We start from the raw sequence: 17,977 nt of genomic DNA, 5'->3' as shown, positions 1-17,977 counted from the left end.
CTCGGTCATTTTAATGGGACAATCACAGTTTCACAAATCATTTAGTTAAGACAATTTCTGGGATAATTACCCTGTCAGATAGATTTAAAAATACTGGAATTAAGGTTGAATTTTGAAAATCATGTCCAGCCTCTCCTTTCTTCGTCTTTCATAAACCACCCATAAAATCCAGAAGTACAAGAATCCTCTGATACTGTAAACCTGAGATCAAATGAAATGTAATCAATTTTTCACAGTGGTTTAAAAGGTCCATAGAGAGAAGCATGTTTTAGCGAGACACAGAGCCAAGGACTTAGTACTATAATGTAAAGTGACTTTAGTATGTTTGCCAAAGTAAATTACTTAAAAAAAAAACCCTACATAATCTAATATATTTTTCAATGACCTTTTTAATGCCCATAGCATTAATCTACATGAATATATGTGTTTGATTCAACTATTAAGCTCTTGACCATAGAATAAAAAGACAGGAAGTGATATTAAGATGTTGATGGGTGTACTCATGCTGTAGGGTCAGTCCTTTCAGGGGGAGACTAAGGGTATGCTATCGGATATACTAGCAATTAAGATGCATGTGTATATTTAATTTAATTAACAGAAAAGAAGTAAAGGAAAAGTAAAGGAGAGGGCAATGGAGACAGGAAAGGGAAGTCTGAAGAGGCAAGGAGAGGGAAGGGAGTAGGGAAGGGGAGAGGAAGAAAAGGCAGAGGAAGGGAAAGGAAGGCAAACAGAGAAAGGGAAGGAAAGAGCTAATCTTCTTCCCACGTGTCACCTGTGGCTCACGTAGGGATTCAGGCAATTTCAAAATGATGCGAACAAGATAAGCATGCGCCAGAAAGGCCACAAGACAGGAATTTCAGGCCTGTGTTCAGGGAAGTCACTCAAGGAGATGATTTCACATATGAACCTTGCTGGCTCGGTCACTAGAAAGATAGGCGAATGAGGGTAGGAAGGGCAAAGAAATGAAATCAAGGGAAATGCTAGACTAACCAGAGAGGAGGTTTGCTTGCAATATTAGAAATCATCTGGTTTTTAACCAAGGAATAAGAAAGAAGCTTCCAGGGAGCCAGGTTGGTTGTGGTGGGCATTTCTAGTCTCAGCACTCAGGAGACAGACAGAGGCAGGCAGTTCAACATGAGTTCAAGGCCAGCCTGGTCTACAGAGTGGCAGCTAGGGCCATACAGAGAAACCATGACTGGAAAAACCAAACAGCAAAAGTCAAAATGAAACAAAAAGGGAAGAAGAAGGAGGAGGAGGAAGAGGAGAGGGAGAAGAATGAGAGGGAAAGGGAGGAGGAGGAGGAGGAGGAGGAGGAGGAGGAGGAGGAGGAAGAAGAAGAAGAAGAAGAAGAAGAAGAAGAAGAAGAAGAAGAAGAAGAAGAAGAAGAAGAAGAAGCCATCAAGCCATCAAGCCATCAAGTCATCAAGTCATCAAGCCATCAAGCCATAAGGCATCAGTGTTTATAGGGATGTCCATTGGAAATTTTATAATTTCTATTCTATTCTATAAACTGATCAGGAAGAACAAAAGTCTTAATGTAGGTCAATCATGAGGTTGTATTTGCATGTTAGCAACTGTGTGGAAATGATCTACAAGCAGGAGGACATATTTATATTTATGTTTATATTTATATCTATATTTATATTTATGGGCTTCTTCTTGAGGAAAGAGGCCCCAACTAGGGGAGGCATAGGGAAGGATAACAGTAGGATGCAGATCACATATTTTACATGGGGTAAAATGAGCAGATCTCCTACAAAGACTGGACATGAGGCTGGCAGAAAGACTACCAGTACCTTAGTGCCTTGGATTTTATTGTGAGTCTGTCAGTGATGGGTATGCTTACTGCATGGAAAGATAGTTCTCATAATGAAAATGATCAATAAATTTTGGATACCGATAACAGAAAATTGACAATTAGAAAATACGTACCAATTAAAAAATGGGAATTTGCCGAAACTGTTTGCTACAATCCACATTCAAACCATGGGGATATGTCACAGGAGACTTTGTTTAAAAATTATATTTTTTTCTTTTCTTTTCTTTCTTTTTTTACTGTTGTTGGGGGGTGGCCACAACAAGGTCTTCTGGAGGCCACTGCTGGTTTTGTTTTTTGTTTTTTTTCTTCTTTTTTACTTAAATTAGAAACAAGCTTATTTTACATGTCAATCCTAGTTCCTTCTCCCTCCCCCTCCTCTCCTGCCCCCCACCAGCCCCTTATCCCATCCCCTTTCTGCTCCCCAGGGAGGGTGAGGCCTTCCATGGGGGAATCTTCCATGGGGGAATATTCAAAGTCTGTCATATCATATGGAGCACAGCCTAGACCCTACCCTGTGTATCTAGGCTGAGAGAGTATCCCTTTATGTGGAGTGGGCTCCCAAATCCTTTCATGTACCAGGGATAAATACTGATCTATTACCAGAGGCCCCATAGATTAATGAGACATCCAAGCTGACATCCTCATTTAGGGGGTCTGGGTTGGTCCTATGCTGGTTTCCCAGCTATCATTCTGGGGTCCATGAGCTCCCCCTCGTTCAGGTCAGCTGTTGCTATGGTTTTCTCCATCCTGGTCTTGACCCCTTTGCTCATCACTCCTCCCTCTCTGCAACTGGATTCCAGAGTTCAGCTCAGTGTTTAGCTGTGGGTGTCTGCTTCTGCTTTCATCAGCCACTGGATGAAGGCTCTAGGATGGCATATAAGGTAGTTATCAATCTTATTATCAGAGAAAGGCATTTAAGGTAGCCTCTCGACTATTGCTTAGATTGTTGGGGTCAACTTTGTAGATCTCTGGACATTTCTTGTTGCTGGACATTTGTTGATTCTAAAGCAACCTTTAGGCCCATGTCTTTGTGTTGCTATAAGAATATACCATGGACTAGCTTATTAACATCAATAAGTTGTTGCTAACAGCTCTGGAGAGTAGGATGCTAAATACCAAAGCATTGACAAACACAGTTCTGATAAGGGCCCACTCCACTGTTCAGAATTATCTGTTTTCTATGTCATCACACTGAGCAAAGGACACAGAGTAATATCCCTGAGGCCTTTTTGTTATAAGCTAACTGGTCCCATATACAGATTCAACTCTGGTGACCCAATCATGTCCCAGGCATCTGACCATCTAATGCTTCCGTCTTGCAGACTAGGATTTCAACAAAGACATTTTGAAATTTGGAATGTCATCAAAGTGACAAAGAGTGAGCAAACGTGGTTAGGTATTTTCTCCTATGGATATTTTAGTATTAGATGGTGTCCATTTGGACTTCATGATCTAATCAAATATTTGGCGGCTATAAAGTGGTTGCAATGAGTATTAAATGTTAAAAACTGAAACTCTATAGAACTGTGTCCTAAGTTAATTCTAAAATGTTGCTTCCAGGTTTTGCAGGGGACAGTATTAACAAATACTTTTCTTTTACTCAAAAAGGTATTTATGGAATTTCTATTACAATTGGACATAGTGTTAGAAATTTAAAACAGAAAAGGATGTTTCGGCATTCCTGATGTAATATCACAGATTTGCTTCAATACATGTTTTACATTTACTTCCCTTCCCTGCCCTTTACTTATATTGAAATAAATGTTCTTTGAAGCAAGTAGCTGGGAAATAAGTGTTTCTGCAATAGCATCTGTGTCTGTAACTTAAAGGCCAGTGAGCAGACCTGTACAGATAGATATAAACACTGATGACCAGAAGTGTCATTTTCTTATGTTTCCCTAAACAGAAATCTTGTGAAGATCTTCCACCTGCTGGGACTTTTTGATCTGCTTTTCCCTGTTTTGGGAAAGAAGGAAGCTATAGTGTCATAAAATCTTGAATGGAAGTGGAATGGGCTTTGTCTGGGCTTTAGAGACTTTCAGGAAACATCCCTGAATTCGGAGTGTAAAAATGATGTTTGTTTCCTTAGAAATGTACTTTGTGTACTCGTTTTTAATCTTTGTGTTTTTCCTGATTGTGGCATCCCTCACTCAGTACAAACTGGAAGAAGATTTCTTCCTTGAGTTACCTGATACTTATATTGTGGTGAATTTGTAATTCTGGTCAATTGTAAGTTTGGAAAACAAAAATCACTCATTGTCTTCTATTAAAAACTAAAGTGCAGTGGTGCTGTTGTATATAAAGGTAACTCATAGCAGGACTGGCAGAAGTAACTTTCACTTTCAGAATGTATGTACAGTGGAAAGATAGAACACTTTAACATTTGTTTCAGATTCAACTCTGATTCCTTATTTTAGTAAGAAATCATTAGCAAATATAGAAATGCAAGAAAATACAGTGACAGTTTGAGTTTCTGTGTCCAGCTAAGCAAGATCTAAGATTTATCTAAGGATCACTCTGTATGACCAGAGAATATAATGATTATTTTATATATTTAAGAAGTAACCCATGGGACAATTATATGCTGCAAAATGTAGTTTGCCTAAAAGATGTGCAAACTTTTATCTTGCAAATATATATATATATATATATATATGTGTGTGTGTGTGTGTGTGTGTGTGTGTATGGTAATAACTAAAATGCCATGTTTATTATTGCTTAATAGGCTATGAAGTGTGTTGTACCTAATTAAATGATCTACTTTAAGGTTTTTTTGTGTGGGGGAGGGGGAAGTTAAATCCAATAATCCATTATACCAAAGCCATTATAACCATATACCATGTATAAGGAGTCCATATCTGAATAAATTATGTATGTATGGCCCATACAATCTGTAGAAATGTCTGTGGCTGAGATCAAGTTGTTTCAGCTACCCTGGGAGACATTGGAAGGCCCCAAACTCAAATCTGACTGTGGGCTATGGTCTTTCAGACTTAGATATTTAAACTTCATGGTATGATGATGTAGATAGTATCACTTATTATAAATTCTGCATGTTTAGTGAAACATAAAGGGATAAAAGCAAGTAAACTTACTTGGTAAAAATGAGAACTCTCACCATGTATTAATTTCTAGTAATATTATGTAAACTAAGGACTTTTAAAGAGGAGAGGTAAGAATAAAACAGCAAAACGAGGCTGGGCAGTGGTGCCTCATGCTTTTAATCCAAAGACTTGGGACACTGAGGCAGGAAGATGTATGTGAGTTCTAGGCCAGTCTGGTCTAAAAATCGAGTTCCAGGGCAGCTAGAACTGTCACGCAGAGAAACCCTGTGTTGAAAAAACAAACCAAAACACACGAAGCCAAACTAAAAAAGAAAAAGAAAAAAAGGCTAATGAACAACTTCTCTAGTGGCTGATACAAATCTAAGCACTCACTGGTAATTCTCAGAATTGTGTGTTGTGAAACATAAGTATGAAAATAATGACGCTTTTTGTAAAATTTGAAACCAAGTTATTAAAACAACATTTAAGACCGTGACTGTCCCTTTTCTTATTATTTGTCATTGTTTTTCCCAACAAACAGAAAAATCTAAACCATATTCCAATATGTTAATGTTTATATCATGCTGATTTTTAATAATCTAATTGTAAGTGCTTTACTTCCAGAAACCATACTGGACAATGTTGTGTACAAATAGCCCTCAACCCTTGGGTGAATTCATTTTTGGGAAAATGAGATCCTCTAACTGAGTTTAGGGTTGACAGAACTTTGTGTTGGCATTTGTCATGAAAAGCCCAGTACTTGTGAACTGTAAGATATGTTAGTGTTTGTGTTTGAGGTTAACTTGAGACAAGAAGTTTCAGTTGCTTCTAGGTTTCAGCTGTGTAGTCAGAGAAGTGGGCATAGAGGAGGTATCTTATTTAGAACAACAGTCTGTTTTCAACTTAGGTGACAATTGATGGGTGTTCTCAGGACATTGGTTTGTAATAAATGGTGTGCTCTTGGGAGTGATGCCTACAACACATTTTAATAAAACAATATTTAAAATACCCTCTCTGAAACACTCCATTAACAAGAATCAAATGTCTTCAAAACCATTTCCTTTTGAACCATAAAATGTTAGTCAGGTGTTTAAAAGGGAATGAACTGGCCTAGGGCCCAAAGACATCACTTGCCATAGGATACCTATATTTTTATTGTGGACAACATTAATTGAAGGTAAAGCTCACATGCAGTTTTTTAAAAATATAAGACTATCATGGAAATCAAGACTATCTGGCACCAATTCATAAAAAGGAAAGAAAAAGAATTTCCACTATATTTGAGAATACCAAAGTCACATTTGCTACCAATGGGTACTGGGTTAACAATGCCCACTGTAATTGTGCTTTGCAATCATGGAAAACATTTGTCACTGACTTTGAGACTTTCTATAATTTAATGTTTGCATTCATATTGGAAGTATAATTTTAGGAAGCAGAACATGCAAACCTAAGCAATTTTATTCTCAAACTTGTGTGAATTTTGTGAAATCCCCTTACAATTTCAAGTTTTGTCTGTACTTCATTAGCTGTGGGAGGTAAGACATTGTGTTTCAGTGCTCCTTGGGATTATTGCTACTGTTTAAAAACACCAAAACTTTTCTATTTAATGTAACAATTCTTTTCATTTAAGAAGGTATAAGAGTCATGTAATTCCAAAATTTTCAATAAAATGTTATTGTAAGAATGAGGATGATTTTTTGTTGTTGTTGTTGTTGTTCAGGAATATTAAAAGGTATGATGAAGATAAAGCTTCATCACATATAAGTGAAGATTTATAGTGCAGAAATTTACGCTTAATTATACCTCTGTGGAAATATGAAAGATGCACCACATCTTAACATTGTGTTCGGTGTGTGTGTGTGTGTGTGTGTGTGTGTGTGTGTGTGTGTGTGAAGGTGGCTAAGTATGTGTTTGTGTGTGTGTATAGGAGTGTGTGTGAAGGTGGCTAAGTATGTGTTTGTGTGTGTGTATAGGAGTGTGTGTGTAGGTGGCTATGTATGTGTTGTGTGTGTGTATAGGTGCGTATGTATGTGTATGTGTCTCTGTGTGTGGTGTGTATGTGTGTGTATGTGTCTGCCCTTTTCCAGTTCTGAGTTCATAGTCAGAACTCATCAAACAAAAAAAAACTATCCATTACCCACAACCCTAAGAAAAACAATAGAAACTTAAATTTGGGTGGTGTATTTTCTATAAAATATATTAAGATAGAAAAAACCTGCTCTACTCCCTGTCGTTATTATTGGTATAAGAAAAGTGAATACGAATTAAAAATATGGTTAAGAGTATTAGAAATAACATTTCCATCTAAGTCATCAAAATAAGTACATCGGGGCTGGTTTTTTTTTTTTTGTTTGTTTGGTTGGTTGGTTTTTCGAGATGGGGTTTCTTTGTTTAGATGGCTGTCCTAAAATTTACCCTGTAGACCATGCTGGCCTCAGACTTGGAGATCTGCCTGCCTCTGCCTCAGGAATGCTAGAATTAGAGGGATGCACCACCACTGCCCGGCCTGGGGGAGGCTGTATATTAAGCCTTCTAAGCATAAAAAGAATGCTAGGAGCTTCTACTTGAGTTTTCCTTTTTATACTCTACACTAAGTCTGTACTTAGGTGAAGAAAACCAGGACCCCCATAGAAGCAGTGGCTTATGGAGGTGATCTTATGAAAACACTGTTACATTTAATTGATGATCTTCCAGTATGGATATCCCAACCAAACACTGGCATCACACTGTAAACTGTGTTTCACTACAAGCACTTCTGCTTAGAAAGGGGGATAGGATAGGGGGTCGGTGGGGGGCAGGGGAGGAGGGGAGAGAGTGGGAACTGGGATTGACATGTAAATGAAGCTTGTTTCTAATTTAAATAAAAAAAGGGGGGAAAGGAAATGAAAACACTTTTAAAATTACCTATGTGGTAAACGATAACACAAAACATCCCATTTGCTGTTAGATTTGGTTTCCCCACTCTTGTGACTTTCATTCTTAATTGTGACGTGGAAAGGGTCTGAGGGCGTCTTAGACACCGATGGACATGGCTTGTCTGTCTACTTTTGACGCTTCTGTAAATGAAAATGGAGATGTGCTCATACCACTGTGTTAAACACAGACAGGTCCATGGGAAGATGAAGAGCAACATTATAAAGTGATATTATAAGTTTAGTATGCTTCAAAAACCAGGATTCATTTGTCTTGTAAGTATCCACCCCCAGCTCCATCAGCCAGTCCAGGGGAGGGATCAGGCAGGTGCTTGCAGCCACAGGTCTTTCTGGGTTTTGGATGAAGCTTGTGATTCACTGGTACGTGAGACACAACCTAGGAAGAGAGCCACATCTTTGCATAGCTTCATCCCTGCCAGGTATCAACAGTTCATTGTGGTTCAGGCTCCAGAAACCCTACTCTGACAACCTATGGGGTGCAATGTGTCCAGAGCAAGTGTTTTGTTTGGCTTCAAGTATAAAAGAAGAAGCAGAAGAAGAAGAAGAAGAAGAAGAAGAAGAAGAAGAAGAAGAAGAAGAAGAAGAAGAAGAAGAAGAAGAAGAAGAAGAAAAGAAGAAGAAGAAGAAGAAGAAGAAGAAGAAGAAGAAGAAGAAGAAGAAGAAGAAGAAGAAGAAGAAGAAGAAGAAGAAGAAGAAACTGCTACTGACATTTAAACAAATTGGGAGGTTTCATATAAAATTTCCTTTGTCCGATTTTTCTGTTTCTTGAATACTGAAAATCTGGGAACTCGAGTAAGCACTCTCCCTTGGCAATGCTAAAGTCAGAAAAAAGAGTCCTTTGCCCACAGCAAGGCACACTCCCTTCTGTTCAGTCTCAGAGGGCTTATTCCTTCTTTTGTCACAGCGGACTTATTCCTTCTTTGCTCCTTCCAAACCCCACCCCCGCTGTGGCTGGAGACTGGAGGTGACAGAGTGGGACTCCCTTACTTCTCTATCCTCAAACGAGGAGGAGCTGAGGATCCCAGGTTTCTCTTCAGCAGGAACCAGGTGGGAACCAAGTGCTTTCAACTTAATCTGAAAATGTTCCCAAATGGAAGAGTCCAGTTCCATATAAGGAGAAGAAATGGCATTGAGTGTAGTTCCAGCGCTTATCTAGAGAACACTGCCTACAGCTGGGAACCAAACTGTTACCCTTAGGAAAGCCCCTCAGAGAAGATCTACTGTTGATTCCAAAACAAAAGACAGGGGGTGGGGGGGGATGAAGGAGAAGAAAAAAAATAAATGAAAGATTGTTAATTAATTTGAGTCCACCAAAGTGAGCAGGATTGCACAAGGAAGACAGATACTAATTATTTTGAAACTTTTGAAACATCCCCTGAAGCAGAAGTTATTATTATTTTTTAAATTTATTTTATGACCTGCTTTGCAGTGATTTTCCTTCTGGTTAAAACAGGGGTGAGTCACCCCACCACCTCTCCTTATTTGGATTTCACCTGCCTTTTGTCTCTTTCAAAACTGTCTTTCAGGGAATCTTCTCTGATTAATGCTACTATAAGCAAACGATGTTTTAAAAATATTAATTTAATTTTGAGATATTTGTCAGGATCGTCACATCACATGCATATGGACATATGGAATAGAATCAAAGTTCTATTTCTTTAGAAGGAGTATTTACATACTGAAAGATAGTTACTAGCAGATCAATACTCAACACTCAATGACTGATATTCAAAAAGTTTCTACAATAAACAAAAATGTACCATGACTCTTCCCAAGAATCTAGTATAATTTTTAGCAGAAAATCTATCTATAACATTGCTTGAAGAAAAAAAAAACAAGTTGAAAGAACCCAATTTAATAAATCTTAGTAACATATATTTGTAAAATGGTGACGTGGTTTCAGTTTCAATAAGTTCAGAGCCCATCTATTTGTTACAATGATCTGTAGCTCTTCCTTCTTGGATGGAAGAAGCAAATCCATATAAACCATACCAAAGCCGTCATGGATAACTGGTGGTAAAACTTTATTATTCAAGTTTAGATGTAACAGACATCTTTGCTGCCTGAAGATTGTTTGCATAAGAAATACACCAACAACATTTTGTGAGTAGAAATGAACATGCACTATGAAAACAAAATAAAATAAAATGAAAAAAAATTCCATGTGTTGTAAGAACAGAACTATTATACCCCACAGTCTGATGTTCAAATCAGGACTACAAATTGAAAGCTTTTTCTTATCAACATGAAATCATTCCATATGAAAGACATTTTCTGCTGGTGAATATTGCTGTTAGTTTTACATTGGCATCTTGAGATGGTTTCTGGCCCCCACCCCACCCCCCAAGATCAACCTTGTTGTCAAATATTACACCCTAAAGAATTCAGCATTTGTTATTGTGACACGTGCCTTATTGGTAGCCATTAAGAAACTATGGTCTTATCAGCCTTGATATAGTCTTGCCTCTTCATAGCCAACACTATAGGCTGTCTAGTTAAGATATTTACAGCTCATCTTTAATAAAATGATGCCAAACTTTCTTGGCCCTTGGGAACCAGAGTTTCAAATAACCCCCTTGGCCACATAATAATACTTGACACTCCTACGGTGCCCTCCAACCGAGGATCTCAAAGTGCTTTACAAACAAGTACTACATTACCATTATTATTTTTAATATTAATATTATTATTATTAATATACTTTTCCATCTTACAACTGAGGAACCTGAGGCACAGAAAGAAAGAGTGATATTTTGCAGTCATTGTGTTGAAGAAATAATGGGGTAAAACCAGGATCCAGTTTTTGGGACTTCTGGGTATGAGGAAGGTTAAACATTCTTTTTATGGTAGCTACTCTTGCTTCCCTCTGGTGCAGTGCAGTGTAAGCTTGCCACACTGACTTTTCTTTCAAGAGAAACATACATTTCAAGAGAACCTGGGGCCAAAGTGTATCCATTTCTCTGTGTGGTTTATCGTTGATTTTCCTATTTTCTTTATCCCTGCCTTGGCACATTCATGCCCTAGCATCCTTCAGAGGGGCCAGTGACTGTGAAGAAGTGGAAATGCTTTAGATACTGCTGCACTGTGATCAGAGAGACACATGAGAACGTTATGAAGCAGCAACCCACAACCAGAAGTCAGCACTCTACACAGATGCTAATGGTGCTTGCCCTTGGCCAAATCTATGAGATATTGCTCTCCATGGGTCTACTTCTAGCCACTCTTAGTTAATACTCAGTGGCCTGGTCCACCTAACAGTACCTACCTTGGGTTAGTACATTTAGTTTCATAATCAAGGTGTCCAATTCCTCAGCTCTCCTTGTCTAGCAAGGTCAGCAAGCCTTCATCTACCAGCTAACCAACGATACCATGTGGTATGTTTTTGCCATGAGCCTCACGCCAAAGGAAGGTAGTGTAATCCATCTCAACTTTGGGCAAGAGGCTGGCATATGGCCCATAGGCAGTATGTGGCATGGACACTAGACCACCGTCCTATCAACTCCGAGATCCCACCTCCAGATGGCGGATGTCCCCAACTTCTAGAAAGCTGTGAAAATGTGTTGACGAAGCAGGCAGGCAGTACATGAGTCTCATGGCAGGTTACTTTGTGATGTTTGCAGCCACGTGGCAAGAGGGTAATAATTACTTTGAAAGCAATGTAGATCATCTTCAACTCATCAAGAAAAACATTTCCCCAGGCATTTCATATATAAATGTTTTGGGAGCTGTATTTCGCATGGAATCGTAACAGATTCTGTGCACATGTGCAATCATAAACAGGATGTGCTACCACAGGCTTCCACAAATAGCTCGTGAAGATAATCACCGTTTCCTTCTTCTCACTATTACCTTAGAAAGAATCCCCATGCTCGTTTCTTAAAATCTACCTTTACTAAAGAGAAGAGTTCAGAACAGAACACCACTATCTTAAAAGTGGATTTAACAAAACAAAACAGAACAACAGCAACAACAAAAAATCTCAATGTGACATGTAGAGAGAGCTGGGCAATTCATTGCCATTGAAACAACAGAGAGGGTGTGTTAACTCTGTGGCTCCATCCCTTTCTCATGTACTTAGAGGCATGTAGTGTCTCTCTCAATCCCCAATCTTCCGAAGCTGGCTGGCTCTTTATGGTTTTATATCCCAAACAACAGTACTTTCCTAAGGGTGAGTGAAGATGAGAGAAATGTAGGAAACAGAAAGGGTGTGCATGGAGTGGTTCTGGCCCAGGGTGGGAGCCAAAGTTCAATTTAGAATTGACAAATAATTTGAAAAGAACTGCAAGTTTGAAATGGCATACTGCTTTAGTTGATGCATCCATGGAGACTTCTCCAAGAGAGAAAAGTTCCAAAATCATCTTGAAAGTCCTTCAAAAAAAAGTCAAGTACCTAAATAAGCTCACTTAAAATCCTTCAAATGCCTTTAAAAAGGAAAGCCATTTTCCTAATACATTTAAAAACATGGAATCAAAACTTTAGGTCATTAAAAAAAAGGAGCATTTTAGTGTTATTATAAACTTCCATCCTTTTTAAGCCCCAACTTTTCTCTACCAAAATATGCATAACATAAACAAACATGAAAATAAAATAATTAATAATAAAGGAATATGGAATAAGATCTAACATACCGATGCTGTCCAAAAGCAATCCACTGAAAGTAGACTGACTATAAATATTCCAAGCACAGTGATATGTATTTTTCAATGCTAGTCATTGCTACTATGTCTGACTGAGAAAAAAAAATGGAATGAAAAACAAAAGGCATACATGCCAACAATGAAAAAATCTACTTGTGCCTAATACACTGAAGAAATTGCATAAGGCTATCAAAGATGCAATGTGCAATATTGCCCAAGTTGACCAAATTTCTGGTATGTTGCTGATTTGGGCAGTCCACATATAATGAGCCTAGAGGATTGGTACTGGGCATTTGAATGTTCTTTTTCCTAAGGAAATTAAATATTGTTGTTTGGGTTTGGGAAATCTCCTTTTTAGATCCTTGTCACTTCTCAGATACACCACTATATCCTGAGATGCATCCACCAAGATTCCTAAGAAAGATAAATTATATCAAGTCATTTGAATGTCAAAATTCCTTATCTCCCCCACCCCCCTTTCTTGTGAACATTAGAGCTATGCCCCAGACAGGTGAGATCAAAGTAGTGTCCTGTAACAATGAAACCAGAGCGGAGGACTTAGTCCTGATATTCTTTCTCTCCACCTTCTTCTTTTTTTTTTCCTTTTTTTTTTAAGACATGAAACAAACAAACAAAAAAATAAACGCAATAATGAAGATGAGAAGGCAACATCAGAAAGGTCTTTTTCACTTCATTCACTATAACAGTCACGGATTGGTGAACTCTACCTGCCATCCAATTCTAAGAAATGAGACTCCTGCATTGAGAGAAAGAGGCAAAACCCAACACAATGAAACAATACAAAGCAACTGTAAATTAATGTAGAAAACGGAGTGCAAATGCGACTACAGAATGCAATAAAAACACCAGTGCTGCAGGTTTCTGCAACACGTATCAAAATAATTTCTGAAATGCTTCCTCTGAAACATAGACAAAGCAATAAAAAGAGGATATATGTTTATCATCGTAAGCATAACAATGGGAGTTAAGAGCTTAAAATTAAAAGAAAAAAGGACTTGGAATGAATAGTACTACCCTTGTATCCTAAGTAGGCATAAAAATATTTTCATTTCCTTCTTGTTTTCCACACCATTACATTGAGAACTTCCTTTGTTTCATGTTACCGTTTACAACTTGAATGCACACATACACACACGCACACACACATACACACTAAAGATACCTACTGCAATAGAAATAGTTGCTTCATAACCTTCTTTGCTACATTTGCAAATGTAAACAGCTAGGCAGAGCCAGAACTGACTCTAATGCATGATGGAATATCTTTGTTGCATACGTACACTGTAGAAAATAATTATTCAATATGTCAGGCACCATTATTTGAAATGTAATACATTAATATTTACTAGAAAAATAAGTTTTTTTTCCTATTTGTTCTCCCAACTTCTTTAATGAAATAAGTTAATCTGACAGTGCATCCAGTAGCTTGTAATATCTTCTACATCTCCGTGGCAAAAAATAAACTACTGGTAGGGACAATATAATGCAAATTATTAAAGTCAGTCCTTGTACATACATCCTTGTAGCAAGCATTGAGGCTCGACTAACAGCACCTTAAACCAATTATTTAATGTTCAATTATTTAGCCCTATTTCCCTGAGCAGTTATGCTGAGGAGCTCTCCCTTCATGGATAGTTTGTTTGTTTTTTTTGCTTTTGTTTTTTTTTTTTTAACAAAGCCTTAAGTATTAAAAGTACTATGAAGACATACTTCTAAGAATCCTATTTAATGCTACTTAACTAAACCTGTATAAATCTAAAGAAGGGATTGATTGGTACATACACCAACTGTCAGTCTGTGGTAACATAATCTTGCATGCTGCCTGACCATGAAGTTTGGAAATTATTTTAACCAAGAGAAAATAAATAAATACAGCAGGTTACCTTATGGAGAAATACCATGCGTTCTGCACAAATTAAACCCATGGCCTGACATTTATATCCATTTTGTGTTTTGAAGTGCGGGGGATTCCTTAAGTTACAATGTGCCAAGTGAGAATAGTGACCAACAGGAGGCTTAAAAAAATTTCAAACCGGTTCATCATAAACAAGAAAGAAATATCTGGCTAAAATAAAATTACTACATAAGCATTGAGGACACTGTTCTTAAGAAAGGATATATTTGAACAAAATGAGTCTAAACTGCAAACAAAATGACTACCAAGTACTGGAACATCTAAAGGACAAAAAATATCAAAAGAGGGTGTGTGTGTGTATGTACAGGCAGGGCTGGCCAAAAAAACATTGTGCCACCAACTGTCACGATTCTCCTGCTCTCTCAACACGCCTAACCACAGTTCACATTTCGAGGTCTAAATCTGAAACATGGTCAATGAGAAGAGACTAATTTGAGAGGGTGCTACTTTCCATCCCTGGTTCTGGTGACTTGTTTTCTCCTCATCTGGCTGGGATCCCATGATGTTTTTGAAATTGAGGCAAGCTTTTAGAGAGTTTGGACTGAACGGATCAATAGCCAGCCTAACACTGCTTTTCATGCGATAGTACGCAAACTCTTTCCAACGCTAGACAGCATTTGTGTCTTTACCAATAAAATAGCTATACTTTGGTGGGCTTCTGTAAGGAGATTCCCCGGTATACATTAGGCAAGATATTTTTTGACTCACTAGGTTCTTTTATACTTTATATTTGCCATCTTCCCTTCTTTCTCACTGACCATATGTTTCATTTTATAATCTTGGTAACCTACTCATCAAAAGAAAGAAATTAAAAAAAAAAAAAACGGAGGGAATTTCATGTTGGATAAGGCAGGCTCTATGAAGTATTTTTAATGGGTCTTCATAAGACATTACAAGCTATTGAATTCCCATCAAGAAAACCTATTTCTATTTAATTGTGCTAAGTGCTAAGGTTTTTACTCTTTCGGTTTTCCATTTTTTTCCACTTGTGCATTGTTCCTGTGCAGGCCCCTCTGGATATGTGTTGTGAAGTCATATTTGTCTGTGCAAAGATGCTGGCATATGCTGCACTGGAAAGGTCCACTGTCACCATGGCAACTCATATGCAAAGCATACATCACTTCATCCAGAAAGACAATGCCACAGTGCACACATTTTGTCGAAAGTTCATCTTGAGTGCTTCTGTCAACTTTCTCCGTTTTCACTACATTCAAGGGACCTTCATTTTTTACATTGGGTGGCGCCTTGGTTTTCTCCTTGGAGGCACCGTTTGCAGTTGGCCCGGGTCTGGAATGCTTGATCGCCAAATCGAGAGGAATGTCATTGTCTGATCCAACAGCTGAAAAATGAGGAGGCAGATTGAAGGTGGGGTAAGGCACATAGTTTTGGCAAGGATTTGGTAAGCCAGGCACGTGACTCAAGTAGTGTGGATTCCCAGGAACGGAGAGCTTATATTTACTCCAGAACCGCAGCCAATCGGCTTCACTCTGGAAGTCATTATGTACAAAAGGGAGTCCAAAAAGTGGGTACTGGTACTTTTCAATAGGGCTGCCTGGCGGAGAATAGTTGGGGTGTTTTGCGGGTCTCATGTATTTTTCGATGGGACTGCCTCTCTCGGAACTTCCTTTCCCTTCTGATACAGATGAACTGTTCCCTGGGTCCCCAGTACTTTCCTGAGGACTTTTTATCTGAATGTGCAAAGGCTGCATCCTTTTGTGAAGATCCAGGGTTTGGCTGACCAGCACCGGCTGCTGAGCAGAATGGCTTTTAGTCAATGAACCCTGGGCTTCATATTTACTTAGGCTTGGAATTGGAATCTCTCTCTGATGACTCTCCGTCAAGTGATCTTCGGACCTCCTCTCCAAGGGGCTTCCGTTGACCTGCTCCTCACCGCTTCCCCTCTGCTGTTTAGTGAGCTGCTCAGCCTGAAGAGCCTCTGGGTTAAGGCGCTTTCTCGTTCGTCTCCTAATAATCTGCTCACCGTTGTTTTGTTTGATGATATTCAGAGGCCTGGGCGTCTGCAGGGGTACACACACAATACACACAAGAGAAGACATTAAAAATACATCCAATGCATTCAAAATTCCGGAAAACGATAAACCACTCTTCCGTTCAAAGCCTTTAGGCTACAGTCTTTCTAAAGCCCTTCTTGTCCGCCCTAAGCAGGGAAGTCACCCAAGTGTAGTGTTTTAGACTCACAAAGTAAAAGTCCATCTTGGAAAGGGTGGGGTAGGGGACAGAAAACTTGAATTTGTTGGCAAGCAGCTTTTTCAGACCCAGTAGATGTGAAGACATTTCATCACTGGTGAAAAAGTTTGGGAGGAAAAATCCCTTGAAGAAATGATTTTTCTAAACTATGATCAGCACTTGAGTTATATACAGACATGTCAAAAGCAATGAGGGAGGGAAATGGTAATAGGCATGAGAAACAAAACAAGAAAATTATGCATTGCTACACATTGGGTACTAAAATGTTTCTTCTCTGGCTTGGTTCTTTTTTTTTTTTTTTTTTTTTTTTTTTTTTTTTTGGTTTGTCAAGACAGGGTTTCTCTCTGTAGCTTTGGAGCCGATCCTAGCACTTGCTCTGGAGACCAGGCTGGCCTCGAACTCACCTCTGGCTTGGTTCTTATATCTATGATCTAGCATGATAATTTTTCATACAATTGTCTCTTTAGGAGGAAACTAAGGTTTAATAAAGCCAAAAAGGTACGGCCCTAATCCAATAAAACTCTACAGTGTAAGAAGAGAGAGAAAACGTGAGGCCTCCCCAGAACATGGAGACACAGGAAAGAAGGTGGCTAAGAAGGGAAGAACCCTCACCAGACTCTAATCTAGCAGGCACTTTCAAGTCTCTACAACTGTGAGAAAATCGCTTTCTGTTGCCTTCAGCCACTCAGTCAGCCACTGGGAGCTTGTCATGATGTCTTCAGATGATTAATACATACGTCTTCGTAAAGAATTGCAAAAGGATATTTATGACATTCATATCAGAGTGTATATAATCAAACACACACTGCTATCAAAATGATAAAGAAAAAAAATCATCACACGGAATTTTTGGCCTTAATTTGATTCTTGTCTGTTTGCATGATCTGTATATATTACTTGTTCATAGGTGAAACACTAGTTGCGTATTCAAAAAATGTAAATTTCATTGCAACTTTGGCTCAAATATTGATCTGTCATTTTGTAACACTTAAAATGAAGGTTGATTGATTTACATTCAGCATAAGTATTTTATGCAGCTTAGATATCACATGGTCGGTGCTTATGTACATGTTCAATAGGTGTTTATATTATGTGACTAAAATTTGCAGATAGGACTATAATAAAAAGTAGAAGGGCTCTAATTTTGATTTGTAAGATGAACTGAAGAAGTATAATTAATGCATATCTAGAGACTAAATTCTAGGAGACTTTTCAAATGTTCTGACTTTTCAAAAAGATAATTGATAATTTCTGCATATATAAACATATATCTTGTGACTCATTCCCAAAATATTTAAACTGCAATACAAAAGGGAATATTTTAGATATTAAAACAATACCAGTAAGAAACATTGGGAGAATATTTCTGTTGGCACTAGCAAGACTGAAGGTAAGAG

At 38.3% G+C, this 17,977-nt stretch overlaps 1 protein-coding gene across 7 annotated transcripts in view; it reads right to left on the bottom strand.

The window, feature by feature from the left end:
• Positions 1–9,804: 9,804 nt before the first annotated feature.
• Positions 9,805–17,977, bottom strand: part of Trps1 (transcriptional repressor GATA binding 1) — a 237,861-nt gene continuing 229,688 nt past the window's right edge. For all 7 annotated transcript variants that reach the window (XM_027431424.2, XM_027431423.2, XM_027431425.2 and 4 more), the window contains one exon: positions 9,805–16,390. In XM_027431424.2, the coding sequence (XP_027287225.1) occupies positions 15,329–16,390 (1,062 nt within the window). In that variant the 3' untranslated portion in view covers positions 9,805–15,328. The remainder of the gene's footprint in view (positions 16,391–17,977) is intronic.

Source organism: Cricetulus griseus, chromosome 10 (assembly GCF_003668045.3).
Source record: "Cricetulus griseus strain 17A/GY chromosome 10, alternate assembly CriGri-PICRH-1.0, whole genome shotgun sequence".
NCBI lineage: Eukaryota > Metazoa > Chordata > Mammalia > Rodentia > Cricetidae > Cricetulus > Cricetulus griseus.
The sequence above is the reverse complement of the archived record's forward strand: the minus strand, read 5'-3'. Positions and strand labels throughout refer to the sequence as shown.